General features: G+C 40.6%; 2 protein-coding genes across 4 annotated transcripts; one reads left to right on the top strand and one right to left on the bottom strand.

Moving 5' to 3' along the window:
* Positions 1–927: 927 nt before the first annotated feature.
* LOC112556185 lies at positions 928–2,536 on the bottom strand. Of its 3 annotated transcripts, none has more exons than XM_025224957.1 (2): positions 2,161–2,536; positions 928–1,475 (listed from the first exon to the last, which is right to left on the bottom strand). In XM_025224957.1, the coding sequence occupies exons 1-2, from the start codon at positions 2,254–2,256 to the stop codon at positions 1,053–1,055; spliced, it is 519 nt and encodes a 172-aa protein (XP_025080742.1). In that variant the 5' UTR covers positions 2,257–2,536; the 3' UTR covers positions 928–1,052. The 3 variants fall into 3 exon arrangements, with proteins under 3 accessions (XP_025080742.1, XP_025080740.1, XP_025080741.1); XM_025224955.1 differs by having other exon boundaries at positions 928–1,462; positions 2,362–2,536; XM_025224956.1 differs by having other exon boundaries at positions 928–1,465; positions 2,365–2,536.
* Positions 2,537–7,113: 4,577 nt separating this feature from the next.
* LOC112556181 lies at positions 7,114–15,438 on the top strand. The gene is made up of 3 exons (XM_025224948.1): positions 7,114–7,405; positions 9,492–10,077; positions 10,646–15,438. The coding sequence occupies exons 2-3, from the start codon at positions 9,562–9,564 to the stop codon at positions 11,849–11,851; spliced, it is 1,722 nt and encodes a 573-aa protein (XP_025080733.1). The 5' UTR covers positions 7,114–7,405; positions 9,492–9,561; the 3' UTR covers positions 11,852–15,438.
* The last annotated feature ends 1,037 nt before the right edge of the window (positions 15,439–16,475 follow it).

Below are 16,475 nucleotides of genomic sequence, written 5' to 3'. Positions count from 1 at the left end.
AGTGTCTAGAGGAACTAGGAAAGAGACATGGAGACATCATCCCGTGTCCTACCTGTAGAGCTCCTGCTACTGTACCGCCAGGTGGTGTGTGTGATCTACAAGTCAACTTCTACTTCACGGAGGAAGCTCTGGAGCAGGCGCGTAGTGAGGGAAGTCGCTCCATGTGTAATGTACACAATAAGGAGTGTGTTATATTTTACTGTACACAGTGTCACCAAGCCATCTGTATAAGATGTAAGCTGACCAAACACGAGGGACACGTTACAGAAGATCTATCAGATGCTGTCGCTCGCTGTAAACAAACGATTGAACATGAGCTGGGTCGTCTTGACGCTTCACTTGTTGATGGAAAAAATGTCCCAGTTAAGTTTAAAAAAATCGAGAAGCATTTAGAAGAAAAACAAGTTGCGTTAACGAAGCAGGTAGGTAACAGATATATGACATATAATACAGAGTATTCTTGCGTATCTCAAAGTCTGTCTGTACCTCTCTTGTGTCTGTTATCTCCTTCAGCCTGTCTTTTCTCAAAGGTCTCTACAAGCATATGTGCACAAAATCTGCAATATGTAACAATAAGAACCTTCCATATCATGCTTTTGCTGTTATGTATTTTAAGGATAAAATAATAAATTGGTACACAATGCTTATCGCAGATTTTTCGTAAATTTCGAGGGAGCGAGTAGCCGAGTGTTTAGAGCAGTGGTGTTAGGACCTGGAGGGGTAGTTGTTCAATACGGGTGCGGACGTTTTGCCGATGGACGTTTCGCCAACAGACTTTTCGACGCCTTATGTCAGAGAGAGAGAGAGAGAGAGAGAGAGAGAGAGACAGACAGACAGAGAGACAGACAGACAGACAGACAGACAGACAGACAGACAGACAGACAGACAGACAGAGACAGACAGAGACAGAGAGAGCTTACTTACTTCTCAAAGAATGAAAGTAACTACTAGATTACACAACAATTCTTTATTTCAAACAAATTTTACACACAGACTTCACAGACAGTTCACTTTGATTGTCACAGATTATGCGCAACAGCTTTGAGAAAATCTCAAACATCCTCCTGTGCGTACATTGCAACAAGCGCTTGCAGTCGTGTGTTGACTTTTTCGTACTGCTTGTTTTTTCGCATCCTGACGCCCATGGCAAGCTGTTCCATCATAAGCTCGGTGCTTACCTGCTCCTTGCGTAACTTGCTGACAAGCCTGCCAAGTGTTGGGTGCGTGACAGACATTCGCTCATCAAAGGCACGGTGCCAGCCTTCGACCGAGTTATTAGTTCTGGGCAGGTTGTCTCCCACACGATTGTAGACGTTCCACATGGCGACGTCGAATTTCGGGCGTCGACGGCGTCCTCGCTGCACAATGCCCAGCCATGTACTTTCAAAGTAGGCGAGGAAGTCTGAAAGCGTCTCGTCAGTGTCGGCATCCAGCGAATCCATGAGCTGTTGAAACGCCTCGATGACGTCGTCAGGAGGCACGAAAGCCAAGGCCTGAATGGTCTTGATGACAAGAGAGTTCTCTGGCTGCAAGTACCAATCTTGTAGTCCAAGCGACTGGAGGTTTCTCCAAAGACATTGGCCAAAGTGAAAAAAATACCCTTGCACGGCTGTGGTTGGGAAGTGTTCACGGATTCTGCTGTTTAATGCGGCTCGTTCAAAATCTATTGTGATGGTCTCTGGGTTGAGACCTCTCTGGCCGTTCAGTTAAGTAAAGATCGCGTCATATGTGGCCCTGTTTTTGTTGTTTGTCAAACAGTAAACAAGAGGCAGAGTGTGAGAATCCTCAACAAGAACATGGATGGTGTAAAGTTGTGTTGCTAACGGAGCGCTGTCCAATGTTCCATCACAAAACCAGTGGGCGTCACGTGCTAAAACGTCACGATTGGATGGAGTGGTTAGAATAACGATATCGTCCGTTTGAAACGCTAACAATTGTTCTCCTCTCGTTGTAAGCTTCAGCTCCTCGCTGATGATGTCGCTGTCTGGAGCTTTCTGTATCCTTCAGATCATCCTTGCCAAAGTCTCCTTTTTTGGAAGAGAACCTGCGGCGGCGAGTGGAAATTCTGCTGTGCAGTTGTTGATTATCGAACTTGTGGCTTCTTCAGACTGCTTTGCGCGCTGTTTTATATCCCCAACCGTTTTCAAAGCCAGGCAACGGGCTACACTTGGCGGATGGGAATGGGTGGATGGACGGCCTTCCAGAACGTCGTTTACTGTCTTTAACCTTCCTTTGCACTCTCCTCGGTTTTCGCATCGCCAGAAAATTGTGACGTTGTCGGCTTTGGTGCGGTCCATGACATAGGCGTAGCCTTCGTGCAACAGCTTTCGCTTATTCCTCTTTGTGAATGTGAATTCCATCTGAAATGCACCAGATGCACTAGATAAGTTCCAAAGTTTAACGTGATGTTACTAATATGCTCCAGCAGACAGACATATACAGACACAGAGGCAGGAGTGTAGAGTTGACATGTGAAAACCAAAGTAGACATTGAGGGAACCTGCGCCCACATACACATATCTATATCATTTTTGGTTTTGTGGTAGAATTGAACAACGAGCTGAGAGAGAGAGACAGAGAGAGAGAGAGACAGAGAGAGATGCTTACTTACTTCTCAGAATCTTGCACATGTGTAACCAAGTGGTGCGTGGTGAGGGGAGTCGAACAGTGACCACAACAGTCCAGCACTTAAATCAGAAAGGCACGGCTGAGTCCCTTGTCTCGAGCTTTCACTTCGCAGTTTTCTCTACTGTCCTTGCGTCTCAGCTCTGCCCTCATATACCTATCGGGCGGGTACTGTTTGCGATCCTTCGCGATCGCATGCATCAGCACTTTTTATTCCATGCATCAGCATCAGCTCTTCCGCCAAAACCTAACAAGCGCTGGACTACCGGCCCTCTACACATGAATGAATGAAGCACTATCTCGAGGGAACGTGAGACAGATGACAAACAGAAATATTGTCCAGGTGGAAGGTGAACGTGAGAACTGGCAGAGACACACATTGATACAATGGCGAGAGAAACGTGTGAGCTAAGGGGCGTCACACACTTGACTTCGGCTAAAGGTCTCGCGTGACATGCCGAAATGTTCGTAGACAAAACGTCCGTCGGCTGAGGGCCCCTCACCGAAACCTCCGTCGACGAAACATACGTTGGCTAAACGTCCGTCGTCGAAAAGTCCGTGTACCGTTCAATAGCTGTGTAGAGCAAGCTTCTCCCAGTCGCTCCAGGTGGCGAAAATAGGTACACGATCTCGCAAAATGATTGGAAAGGTAAAGCAGTACGACGAAGGGTAGATGGGAACTCCCCCCCCCCACCTCCATCAAAACGATGGCTCCACAAAAGTAGAAGGAGTAAAACCTCACCGTCCAACCCCCGAAATAAGTTTAGTATACGAACATATTTACCGTGTAGGGTAGAGGAGAAAGTCAAATACCGAAAACAGTTTAACCATAAAGTTGTTTTCTGTCAGATTCAAGTCCGGCATGACGCCATTGTGGCTATGGCAGGAAGATATCGTGACCAGGCGATGAAAAATCTTCAGGAATTGTCAGAGAGTCTGAGGAAAAAGTTTACCGCCATGACACAACCAGTAGTAGACGAGGTGAACTCCATTTCCAAACTTAAGGAACGAGTTGTACAAACGCTGAATTCAACCTGTGACATAGAGGTCCTGGAGGTGGAGAAAGAGATAACACGGGGAGAAGGAAGCGCCGAGCGACTAACAGAACTAAGTGATGAGGGGTTTTTCAAAATTTATCTTCCTGGACTCCATGGCGATTTCACCAACGACATTGAAAACTGCGTCAAGATGTACATAGGATCGCCAGTGAAGCTGCAAAAATGGAGTTGTGATGTTATCGGAGTCTTTAGCGACGGTAGATGCGGAGATGGGGAATGTTGTGAGGTGCACGCTTTGCGGCAAAAGGAGGATGAAAGTATCGAGGTATTTTATGGGGGAACGGGAGGTGACTTCTCCAAAGAGAGGTCAGCGATTTTCATGGATTATAATCTTCAAAGAGCTGTTGCTGAGGATGAGCACGGAAAAAGAGTATCACCGATGACACGAAAAGATCACATATTGGAATGGGAAGGACAAGAGAAGAGAACTCTTGCTTCAAAGGATGCCGGCATGTATTGTATAAATCAGAACTGTACGACAGGTGAGTGTTTTATAAGTTCAGTTAAGTTAAAACAAAGAAACAAGAAGCAAACAGGGTGTTTCGGTTCTCCTTTAATCCACCCAGAAGTAAACAGGATACATAACTTTGATGCTAACAAAGACGGGATGTTGTTTGCTGTGGTAGACGAAGACAAAGATGAAACTTCAAATGATGAATCATGTTGGAAAGATGAAATGAGCACGTGCAAAGAAAGGTCCCGTCATGTTGTACGTGTTTATTCTAATCAATCTAACAAACCTGTAGCCACCTACACACCACCAGTACAACCGTTTTTCCCAACAGACGTCTGCTTTTGGGGCAAAAAGTTGTTGATTTCTGATTGGATGAACGACTGTGTACACGTTACAAAGGTAGATGACCATGGGATCACATTTGTCGACTACCTGAAAGGTGACATAATGCGGCCAACAGCTTTAAACCTTGATGTTAACGGCAACCTGCTTATTGGGTGTGGGGATGGCTTGTTTCTACGATGTTCCTCTTCCGCTTCTTCTTATGAATGGTAGAAGGTGTATCACAATTACAAATTTTATTTCAAATCAGCTTCTACTGTGGGCAAAGATTTGTTTTACACATTTTCTTAAACAGTTGTGTTTAACCAGTTGCTGTTTTTTTCTTTATCCACACTAATAAGAGGTTGTATATTCTGGTTACTAGTGTACTCAAGAGAAGGTTGGTGGTTTTATGCTTGATAGCATTGATGACAAGAAGCACAAGATGATAACCAGACATACATAGAGTCTGAGTTCTACCCACTTTGCGATAAACAAGCAAAAAACCATCGTCGACATTAGGTTATGTTACATTCACTTGCCTTACATGTTATTTGTCTATAAAGAACTTTGTCAATGTTTAATGAATGAATAAAATAATCCCAGAGATAGTTTTTAGATTGTGAGAAAATCCAGTGTCACCATGTCACATCGTGTCAGCTTTGTGTTGCAGGTCTGCTTTTGTTTATTTAACCAGCAGTGAAAGAACGAAAGTCTGATAAGATTCTTGGATTTGTGATGAATGAAACCAGCAATAGATGAAGTTATCGTATTAACTACATTACTTTTTTTTTGTTGGAAAATGAAATCTTTTACATGATTTCTTATTACTGGCAGACTGATACACATGTTCTGTACCTGCACCAGAACTCACATTTTGAGTTAGTGTGTATTTGATTAAACAGTCGAGATGTATTGTCAACAATGACAAATAAATGAGTGTATGTATTTTGTCAAAGAATATGTCATTTTGTACTGGTAGATTGCATTGTTTATGAGTACTTTTTACACTAATATGTCAGTTTCTATACAGATGAATAGATGGAGTGGTGTGATGCTCATCTCTTTCAAAATATTTTGCTGATTTTCAAGAAGATTGTGTAAAATAGTGATCAGTGAGTGAAATGAACTGGACTGTTTATTTGATGGGTCAACGACCCGTTCAAAGTGGGGTGAAATATTGTTACAATATCATCAATTAAAAAAAAAACATACATAAAAAATGAGATGTTTTTTTTTCGCGTGTCTTGCTACAGGGGTGGTTAAGGTGCAAGGGTCAGGAGGGGGGCCCGGCGGGTAGTGTAGCTATTTATATCTTTTGTGTGGGGGAGAGGGCTGGGTGCCGCGCATCTTTGGGTGGAGACCATTTAGTAGGTAAGAGACCCGCTTAGTAGTGAGATGTAGATTATGGGCTGTGAGAGACTGGATGGTTGCACACCTGGCAGAGTCAGTATTGCTGGTCTTGCATAGTAATAAGGATGAGAATATAGAAGTGTGGGAAAAGTAGAAGTTTTTTTTTTCTCGAACTTTAGACCGTGAGTATATATTGTAGGGATTCGAAATTAGCAATGAGAAGAAGTTAGGTACTGAGAGATACTGGAGTGCTAAGGATTTTACTTTGTGTGGTCCCTCGCTTGGTGCATGGGACGGATCCTAGCAACCAGTATCTCGTCGTTCAATCGTGGAATCGTCAGAGAACTGTCAGCTGAGGACAGACTGTACTTACACCAGACTGCTGTGGGCTGCTGACCATAGGAGTGTTGTGGGGAGGGGACGATGGACGGCGGTGGTTTTTTTTAGCAGCGTGTTGCCCTAGTCAGTGGTCTAGGAGAGGCTATCTTTTATTTTGTGCAGTTGAGCCTTTGTGTGGTACCGGGTGATTCGCTTTGTTTATTTTGTGGGGATATTTGTTTGTATGTTTGGCGCTTTTTTCTTATCTTTTTCGTTTTCTTTTCTTTTCTCTTTCTTTCCTCTTTTTGAGTTGGTCGGTCGCATCTATTGACCGCTAATAAACATATATTTTGTACAGCCCCTGTGTGTGTGTTTATCTGTTCACTGAGGAGCGATTGGCTTCGTTGCTCACGTTGGGCGTGTGTGACTGTGAGTGTGTGACTGTGTGCTTGTCGTGTGTGACTGTGAGTGTGTGACTGTGAGTGTGACTGTGAGAGCAAATCCCACAACGCCCGATCGCATTACGCGACAGGTATACGTTCGTATCATTTCTACCATTTATTTTTGTACCTCCCCCTCCACACACACACCAGAACGCGTGGGTACACGTACACATATACATCCTCACACACACTCACATACACACTGTGTACGAGTTGACCATCAGGTCTAAGTAATCACAACGTATAAAGTCATGCATGCTATGGTCATGGACTCTACTAAAATGATGTGCCGGAGGTGAATATAATGTGACATAATATTACATATCGCCTGCCCTCATCCAAACTATTCTTCGTTCGGCTTCTCTTTTTTCTTTCATATTCAACGCACACACACGCCCACATACATCCGTATACCCACACTAGTATTAGGCCATTGGCCCCAGTCTGCTTAATATTTGAAAGGCCAAGCATGTGAATCTAACCACATGAGGTCACATTATTTATGAAGTATTTTAAAGTTTCACACTGAAAACACGGGGAAGGTGCCTCTCGAAATCCTAATATTGGGAATTTCCGGAGGAGAGGTCTAGTAATCTGAGTAGACTGAGATGATGGGTCTCGTGCCACAAGTATACACATAGAACAACACACAGGGAGGAAGGTTGACCTCTGGAGGTTTTCTGTCAACACTTGCTGTTTGACTAAAGTGCCATAACATACAATTGTAGAAGCTCCAATCAATCTTGTTGTTTTCGTCTGTCCAGTCATCAAGTTTTCCAGCTAAAGTGCTTTCTCACTAACAAAAATGTGTTTTCTTCAGAAACCACAAAGAGGTATGTAAGATGTGTACATTTGTTTGTAATAGAGAGACAAAATTGAGAGAAAAAGAAAGAAATGGAATGAAAAGACAAGCAAACCTTTAACGTGAGCTTTTCTTTACAAGTACAGGAATCAGGGTCAAGCCAAAAGGTCACGAGCCTCTTTTTTTTTTTTGAGAGAGAGATGCGATGATTTCAGTATGAGTGTAAACCTGTCGGATCGCCAGTTACCTTTATTGTGTTCATATTTGAGAAAAACTATAACTTATATATATATATAAGAGTTATGTGTTTGGGAGGGACTAGCATTGTGTAGACTATAGACTGCTGTTGAGAGTGGTGTTCAAGGAAGAAGTGTGTCTTTAGTGCATATTTAAAAGATTCAACAGTGGGCAGGTGGCGGATGTGGAAAGGTGTCACTTGTTTACCACAACAGACAGACTGACAAACAGGTGTCACTTGTTTATCAAGGGTCAGGTTAGCAGCGACAACGAATCACAGATTCCTGACTACTGACGCAAATGACCTTGACGAGCTTGGGCGGACTAACGAGCGATGATTGATGTCTTCATCTCGAGTATAGACACACTGAACAACATAACAATGAGTTACAATATAACAGCAGTGGACAGTGAGGTAGGCACACTGAACAACATAAAGTTGAGGTACCAGAGTAGAACGTAAAGCAATGGATGAAGGTGTGAAGGAATGTAGATACTGTAAACAGTGTCAGATGAAGTCGTTACATGATGAATGTAGCCTTGTAGTCAGAGTGGCGAATGTGATGTGGAAGAGATTTCCACTGCTTAGCAGCACAGACGGAGGGCGTCCGTTGTCCGTATGTGTCTTTGTGGGAGGGAGGATCAAATGTGGGAGTCTGATGAGCAGCGAAGGTTTCAGGCAGGAGCGTGGACAGACAAGATTTCAGTGAAGTAGTGTGGGAAGGAGCCTTAAAAGAATCCATAGCATAGAGTTAAGAGCTTGTAGTCTATTCTAGCTTTAACTGGCAGCCAATGAAGAGAGTGAAGAAGTGGTGCATGTGACATGTTCAGATTTGCGAGTCCGGAAAACGAGACGAGCAGCTGAGTTGTGGACTTCCTGAAGCTTGTGGATGAAGTACTGTGGACAGCCAGCAAGAAGACAGTTGCAATAATCTAGATTAGACAGAACAAATGAGAAGATGAGAAATTTGGTGGTTGAGATGGACAGGCAGTTGATCAAAATTAGCCTGGAGGTCAAGAATCTTGTGAACAAAAAACTCTCTGAAGGCCTCAGGCAGTAAAGCAGGTGCAATGACTGGGCAGTTGTGGCCTGTTTGTGCGGCCCATGAGGTGGCTGCAGGTCATAAATACGCTTCTACTCGACCATCAAGGACTTATGTGAGCAAGGAGGAACTCAGTTTTGGCCGAATAAACATTTAGCATCTAGCATTTAGACAGTCATCCCACACCTCCATCACAACCTCTCACCTCGTCCACGCTCCGCCTTAGCTCTTTGCTATGAATGTAGGGTTACCATGGCGCGTGTTTGTTTGGGTGAACTTGGTCTAAAACGACGTAGAGGGTGTGTAGTCTATGAAGGAACGGAGAGTGGTCCATGGTGTCAAACACAGCAGACCGGTCCAGTAGAGTTCAGCCAGAAACATCATCACTGTCAAAGGCAGATAAAATGTTTGTGGTTTATTTGATCAGATTAAAATGCGTGTTTACCCTGTTCTCCTTTCTTTTCTTTTTCCTCCTCATCATTATAATAATCATTGCAAAAGTTATCTTGTAATTAATTAATCAGATGCTAATCGTCTCTTTGATAATTGTTCATTTTGCGCTGACATTTTTATTTGTTCGTCTAATTGAGGAGTATAGAGAACATAACACAAGCCATTTCATCATAGAAAGTTTGAATGTACACCAAAATAAACATAAAACTGTTATACTAATAATAATGGTAAAGTAAAACAAAAAAGTCCTTTGATCAAAAATAATGCTTGAAGAAAGGTCAAATTAGATTAACTCTATACTGTCACTTTGTTTCTTTTTGTCCATTCCTCCAATTTCCAGTGTAACAGTTTTACAACACTCCTTTTGTAATGATTTTATTTCAGGGATTGTTTGAGATTGAAGCAGGAGTTTATACTTTGCTGAACACTGAAACATAAAGATTCCACATCAAACATGGCTGCTACTCAGGTTGACATGACGTGTGCAGTCTGCACAGAAGTTTACACATCACCGAGGTTTCTGCCCTGTTATCACACCTTCTGTCTTCACTGTCTTGAGCAGCTGGCAAATATACATGGAGACATCATCCCGTGTCCTACCTGTAGAGCTCCTGCTACTGTACCGCCAGGTGGTGTGCGTGCTCTACAAGTCAACTTCTACTTCACGGAGGAAGCTCTGGAGCAGGCGCGTAGTGAGGGAAGTCAGTCTATGTGTTCTGTACACACACAGAAACGTCTTGTATTGTACTGTACACAGTGTCACCAAGCCATATGTACCAGGTGTAAACTGACCAAACACGAGGGACACGTTACAGAAGATCTGTCAGATGCAGTCGCTCGCTGTAAACAAACGATTGAACATGAACTGGGTCGTCTTGACACTTCAATTGGTATTCTAGAAAAGCAAAAATTCTGTTTTGAAGAACACAAGACGCATTTAGAAGAAAAAAAAATTGCATTATTAAATCAGGTAGGTCACAGATATATGACATAAAATTTGAAATCTTTTTGTGCATCTCGATGTTTGCATGACCATCTATTGTTTTTGTTGTCTTCTTTTGCATCAATGTTTTTGTTTCTCTAAGGTCTCAATACATAACCTTAAAACCCTTTAATAACATATTTTGGTTGTTATGTATTTTATGAATAAAATAATAAATCAGTGCACAATGTTTTTCAAAGTTTTTCTGTGATTTCGAGAAAGCAAATAGTCAAGTGTTTAGAACAGTCGTGTCCGGACCCGGAGGCGCGTTTGTTCCATACCTATGTAGGGCATACTTCTCCTAGCTGAGGGAATGTATACCTGACCTCACAAAAGGTTTGGAAAGATGAAGCAGTACGAGTAAGAGTAGATGGGACTACCTTCGCACCCCCCCCCCCCTCCTTACTCAAAATGCTGGCTCCACAAAAGTAGAAGCAGTAAAACCTCACCATCCAGCCCCGAAATAAGTTTAGTATACGAACATATTTACCGTTTAGGGGAGAGAGGAAAGTTCAAATACCGAAACATGTTTAACCATGAAGTTGTTTTCTGTCAGATTCAAGTCCGGCATGACGCCATTGTGGCTATGGCAGGAAGATATCGTGACCAGGCGATGAGAAATCTTGAGGAAATGTCAGAGAGTCTGAGGAAAGAGTTTACCGCCATGACACAGTTAGTAACAGACGAGGCCAACTTCCTCTTAAAGCTTAAAGAACGAGCTCGACGGGCGGTGAGTTCCTCTTGTGACATGGAGGTCCTGGAGGTGGAGAGAGAGATGACACGGGGAGAAGGAAGCGCCGAGTGGTTGACAGAACTAAGGGCTGGACGGCCTACTGTGACTTACTTTCCTGGACTCCATGGCGATTTCACTAACGACATTGAAAACTGCGTGAAGATGTACATAGGATGGCCAGTGAAGCTGACAAAACAGATTGAGAACAGTTGCAGATTGATTACCAATGTTAGATGCGGGGATGGAGAATGCTGCGAGGTGCACGCTTTGCGGCAGAAGGAGGATAAACGTATGGAGGTATTTTATGGGGGAACAGGAGGTGACTTCTCTAAGGAGAAGTCAGTTATTTTCAGGCGTAACATTCCAAGTGGTGTTGCTGAACCCGGAAAAAGAATATCACCCATGACACGAAAAGATCACATAGTGGAATGGGAAGGACAAGAGAAGAGAATTCTCGCTTCAAAGGATGCTGGCATGTATTGTATAAATCAGAACTGTACGACAGGTGAGTGTTTCATAAGTTCAATTAAGTTGGAACAAAGAGACGAGAAGGAGACATGGTGTTTCGGTTCTCATTTACTCAACCCAGAAGTAAACAAGATACATAACTTTGATGCTGACAAACACGGGATGTTGTTTGCTGTAGTAGACGAAGATAAAGATGAAACTTCAAATGAATCAATTATAAAAGATGAAGAGAACACGTGCAAAGGAAGGTCCCGTCGTGTTGTACGTGTTTATTCTAATAAATCTAACAAACCTGTAGCCACCTACACACCACCACTACAACCGTTTTTCCCAACAGACGTCTGCTTTTGGGGTGAAAAGTTGTTGATTTCTGATTGGATGAACGACTGCGTACACGTTACACATGTAGATGACGATGGGATCACATTTATCAGCTACCTGCCAGTCAATGGTAACATTGTGCGGCCAACAGCTTTAAACGTTGATGTTTACGGCCACCTGCTTATTGGGTGTGGCGATGGCTGGATTTCCCGATACAACTTTTTCTATTTTTATCAATAGTCGTACATCTATCAAAATAACATATGGAGCAATAAATAATTTTCAATAAAATAAATAACAGGGAGCATCTCCTGATAAAGTTGCCGCCCTATCCTCCACTGGGGGCGATTATGAACAAGAAAAAAGATCTCTTAATAAAAATTAACACAGCACTGAAGCCGTTCCCACTTTGCATTTCCAAAACTTATGCTGATGATGTAAATAATGCTTGCAAGAGTATGGTGCTTGAGAGTCTTCTTTTTTCAGTTCTTTCTTTCTTTTTCTCATACAAATAATGGTAAACAATATTTTTGCTAGGAATTTCTTTATTCTCCCACAATAGCCAGCATCATTCGAGTGCGTGAAGCATCCCATGTAGTCGAATCACTGAGACTAGTTTTAGACTTTTTTTTCCGTTTTATAAAGGAATAAAACAATGTAACTATCCCTTAATGTTAACATTCATTAGGGTATAAATGTAAGTGTACAAGTTTTAGAAGAATTGTGCTGTTAACTGTTTTTTTTTTTTGTTTGGTTTTTTTTTTTTTTTGTTTTTTTTTTTTTTTAAATATATGAAAAGGAGATTTAAGGTCGTTTCTATGTCAATTAAAATTACATTGGAATAACATCCTTCGTATTTTTTTGTCAGCCAAACCGTTTTGTCAAAATTGAAATTTGTGCTGATATCTTTCATTCTGTATATATCGAACAACTTGCAGTGAAATGTATTTTGCTAAACAGAAAGACAAGGAAAGAAATAAAGTGACATGATAGTTTGAAGCGGGCTCCGCTCAGAACTTTGGTCTCCAGAAGTTTTTTTTTACTTACAGTCCACCAAGTGTGGGTCACATCGCGGAAAATGTTTCCATAGTCTTTTGCAAAGGAATATTTCAAGGAATTTTCTACGGCAATGAATTAATCATGACTAGAAATCCAACTATGACTTTATTTTGAAGACTTGTGTCGCTCAAAATCGAAATAGTTTGGTAAAGAAATTTCGGAAATATCTCACAAAATTACTGCCACAGAAAATAAAGATGGTGATCTATGGTAACATAGAAGAATGACTAACGATTGGCAACATATGTCAAAGACTGATGTAAATAAAAATTAGGTAACTTCACATAGTAATAGTGTGCGGGAGCTTAGTGCTCGATGTGTTGTTCTGTATAACTAGAAAGTCGGACCACACTTGATCATTTGTTTACTTAGTATAACAAACTTCCTGTTAAAGAGAAGGAAACGTCTTTTTGTGCGTTTATTGACTATGAAAATTTGATAAAATAAAGATTTTTTCTTCTTAAAAATTGTTTAACATAGATATTAGAGGATATTTTTTCAAGCCACGAAGACTATGCACACCGAGGCCAACACTTACTTCAGGGTAATTAAATACCTTTCAGGTTATTTTACGGTAAGAGGAAATCTATGGCCATTGGTCTGATTTTCTTTTTAAACGATTTAAAGTCCTTTTGGCTCAGAAACATTGATGGTCTGCAATCTTTTTCATGAATAGCAACTGGTGTCAAATGATGATGTAAAAATTCTGTACCAGATGTTCCTATGTTTGTAAGCTGATGATATGTTCTGAATATGAAAAAATTACAAGATGCTCTCAGTGTTGTGTCATGACATTGTGCCAGGTAGGATTTGTATGTTAGTGTGAAAACTAAAGTTATTGTCTTTTCAAGAGGGAAAACATGTACACTGCTTGTTTAATAGGAAAGTGTCAAAGTAATGATTGACTTATTATTTGTAGGTGTTAAACTCAGTCCTAACCATCAGTTATCCCTGGCTTGAACAGCGTACAATTGTTCATGATCAAACACATAAGGCAATATTCTCACTTCTATATACATATCGAAAGCTTTTACTTCCTGCAGACGTACAGGTGGGATTATTTCATAAGAATATTGCCCCTATATTATCATATCGTTGTAAAATGTTAACTTTGGTTCTTGTAATCATTATATAATATTATATTTGTGCTATTATGAGTATTTTGCATTTTTACCAAGAACAACAAAAATCCTGGTAAACGGCACTTTAGGAGTTTAGTAGGTTTTCTTTAGATGTTATTGCACAAATTACGACACTGCTGTCTGTATAACTTAGTTAATCTTTCAAATGTACCCAGATTTTCTAGTATTGGTTATCCATTTATTTACAACTTGTTTGTCATTATAAAAACTATTTCTGATCATATTACTGCAATTGAACATTTATTGAATAGTTCAAGGCTGTCGTGGATTTTAGACCAACAGGAGGATATGAACATTTTCACAAACTGGCTTAAATAAGTTAAGAAAATGTTTATTTGACATGTATATCCACATTATAGTGCTATGAATTGTATGAAAGGAATGTCTATTCGAATGATATATTATAAAGCCTTTTTCTCATGTGAAAACTATATGACTCTATTATGAGTTAGGAATCTTAAATAACAATTCTTTGAGTTCACACAGTGATTGTAGCATACTGATATCCTAACTGCACCATGCTAACTAAAACTTGTGATATTGAACAGAAGTCTCACAACATTCTAGTTTGTGATTACTTAAGAAATGAAAGAGAAGGATTAATACCTAAGTACTATTTTAATAACTTAAGGCAGGTAAAGTTAACATTCAAATATCTGTTGCTACTGTTGTTGTGTTAAGGCTACTGTGTTCTTGCTGTTGTCTTTTCTATGGTTATATGTTTTTATATGGTTATGCACAGTGACGCATAGTTTACATCAGATTTTCTTTCTTTATTGTACTAGGAGTAATGGAAATATGATTATTAATTTTGACTTTTTGTACTTTTGTGTCTAATTTGTTTGCTGTTGCAGTAAAACCTCTCCATAAAAATCTTCCCGATTAAGACCCACTCTTAGTTACGACTCAAACATTTTTCTTGGATGTATTTCTCTGTATAAGTAACATCTCTAATCAGATCACCTCCACAACTCACCTTACGACCGACAGTTTAAGCTCTATATCGACTTTGGACAGAAATTTGTATTAAAAAAAATAGTACATTATAAAAAAGACTACTTCTGGTCAACTGTTTACACTACAGATATGCTTTTCCACCTCAGTACACGTAATGATCTGTTCAGGCCTCTCTTAGCCCCCACGGGGATTAATTAGGAGCCTAATTAGCATATTAATTAAAAGCGCTGGCTCCTACACAGATTCCTCGTCTGCCTGCCCCTGAGTATGGACCTGAATCTGTTGGTCCATAGGTATGTACATCTACAAACCTCTGATTGCTCTAACCCAGGGTTACTTACCGTACAACATGGCGGAATCGAGAAGCGGTACCAATCTAGTGCGAGTAAGACAAAGAAAACTCATGCGGAAAAAAACTCTGTGTCTGGCAGCGGCTGGAGGATCGAATGATTTCCAGGCCACGAACGGCTCGAAAAATGGATGAAACGTCACAACGGTCACCTGTGATGGCTAAACACAATGTATGGATAAACAAACAGAGACTGTGTGTGTGTATTATGATCCATTGTAGTGTTATCAGATCAGTCAGATGATGGATAAGCTAACGGTTTTGTCAAAGATAGTTGATAAAACTATCAAGGGCAAAAATCTTACTAAAGATTTGCTTTCCAAAAAATATAATACTGGTTCCCACACACTCTCACACACACACACACAAATCTTGTGTACGTCTTGCGTACATGAAGGTTAAACCGGTAACTCCGATTACATGATTTTTTTCCTTTTCCTATTGATCAAGAAGCCTAACTCTAAATTCTAACTCTAAAGTCCAAAAAAAGCTCTAAAAGTCTCTTAAAACTCTAAATTGTAATTTTTCTTTATATTTGATATTTACTCGTTCATTGATGCTCAAAACCTAAACTTCTGTCTAAACTGCACATGTGTTTGAAGTCATGGCTTGAGGAATAAAAGCAGACTGGTTTATCTATCTGTTAGGAGTAAGAAAAGGTGATTTCGATGGATTATACCTAATCTTAATACAGAGGTTTTACTGTACTACCCGCCAGGACGGCTTTACTTGATGATCTTCCATAGAATAGCTTTCTTTTGACAGTTATAATAAACGTTAAAACGGAAATGTTTTTCAGTATTCACGATTGATTGTGTATGCATGTGTGTGTGTGTGAGAGAGAGAGAGAGAGAGGAGGGGGGGACTACGAGAGAAAAGTGCCAAAAAAGTTTACTTCTTCGGTAGTGGTATGTAAATTACTGGAGAAACAGACATACATCTAAAAATAACGGTAAAAACTATTATAAAATGATTTTGCAAAGCTTGAGATACAGATAAGTTTAAGTACAAGACACTAAACTGATTATGAGAAGAAAGAAAAAACTATACCACTTAACATAAAGGCTAGAGAAGTTCTTTCGGTGCAGAAAACGCATATTAAATTACAAAAATTAACTGTTTTCTCCCGCTTTATACCATGATTTTTATCATGGATAGCTTGCGATTGAACCAGTTGATAACCTGCTTAGCAGCGAGATATCCCTACATATAACATGGCTGCTACGCAGGATAACATGACGTGTGCAGTCTGTTCAGAAGTGTACAGGTCACCGAGGTTTCTGCCAAGTCCAAGAAAAGCGAGCGGCAATAATGGAACAGGTAAGTCAACGATCTTCTCAAATAGTAATGTTCATTC

Source organism: Pomacea canaliculata, linkage group LG2, assembly GCF_003073045.1.
Source record: "Pomacea canaliculata isolate SZHN2017 linkage group LG2, ASM307304v1, whole genome shotgun sequence".
Lineage (NCBI taxonomy): Eukaryota > Metazoa > Mollusca > Gastropoda > Architaenioglossa > Ampullariidae > Pomacea > Pomacea canaliculata.
This window is presented reverse-complemented; position numbering and strand designations above follow the sequence as displayed.

What these genes read in the sequence shown, in the direction of transcription:
- LOC112556181 (XM_025224948.1), top strand. Translation starts at nt 9,562, where the DNA reads ATGGCTGCTACTCAGGTTGACATGACGTGTGCAGTCTGCACAGAAGTT. An exon ending in AAATTGCATTATTAAATCAG is followed by an intron (nt 10,078 to 10,645) that starts GTAGGTCACAGA and finishes GTTTTCTGTCAG; the next exon opens with ATTCAAGTCCGGCATGACGC.
- LOC112556185 (XM_025224955.1), bottom strand. Translation starts at nt 2,518, where the DNA reads ATGTGTATGTGGGCGCAGGTTCCCTCAATGTCTACTTTGGTTTTCACA. An exon ending in AGTGCATCTGGTGCATTTCA is followed by an intron (nt 1,463 to 2,361) that starts GATGGAATTCAC and finishes CTGACGACGTCA; the next exon opens with TCGAGGCGTTTCAACAGCTC.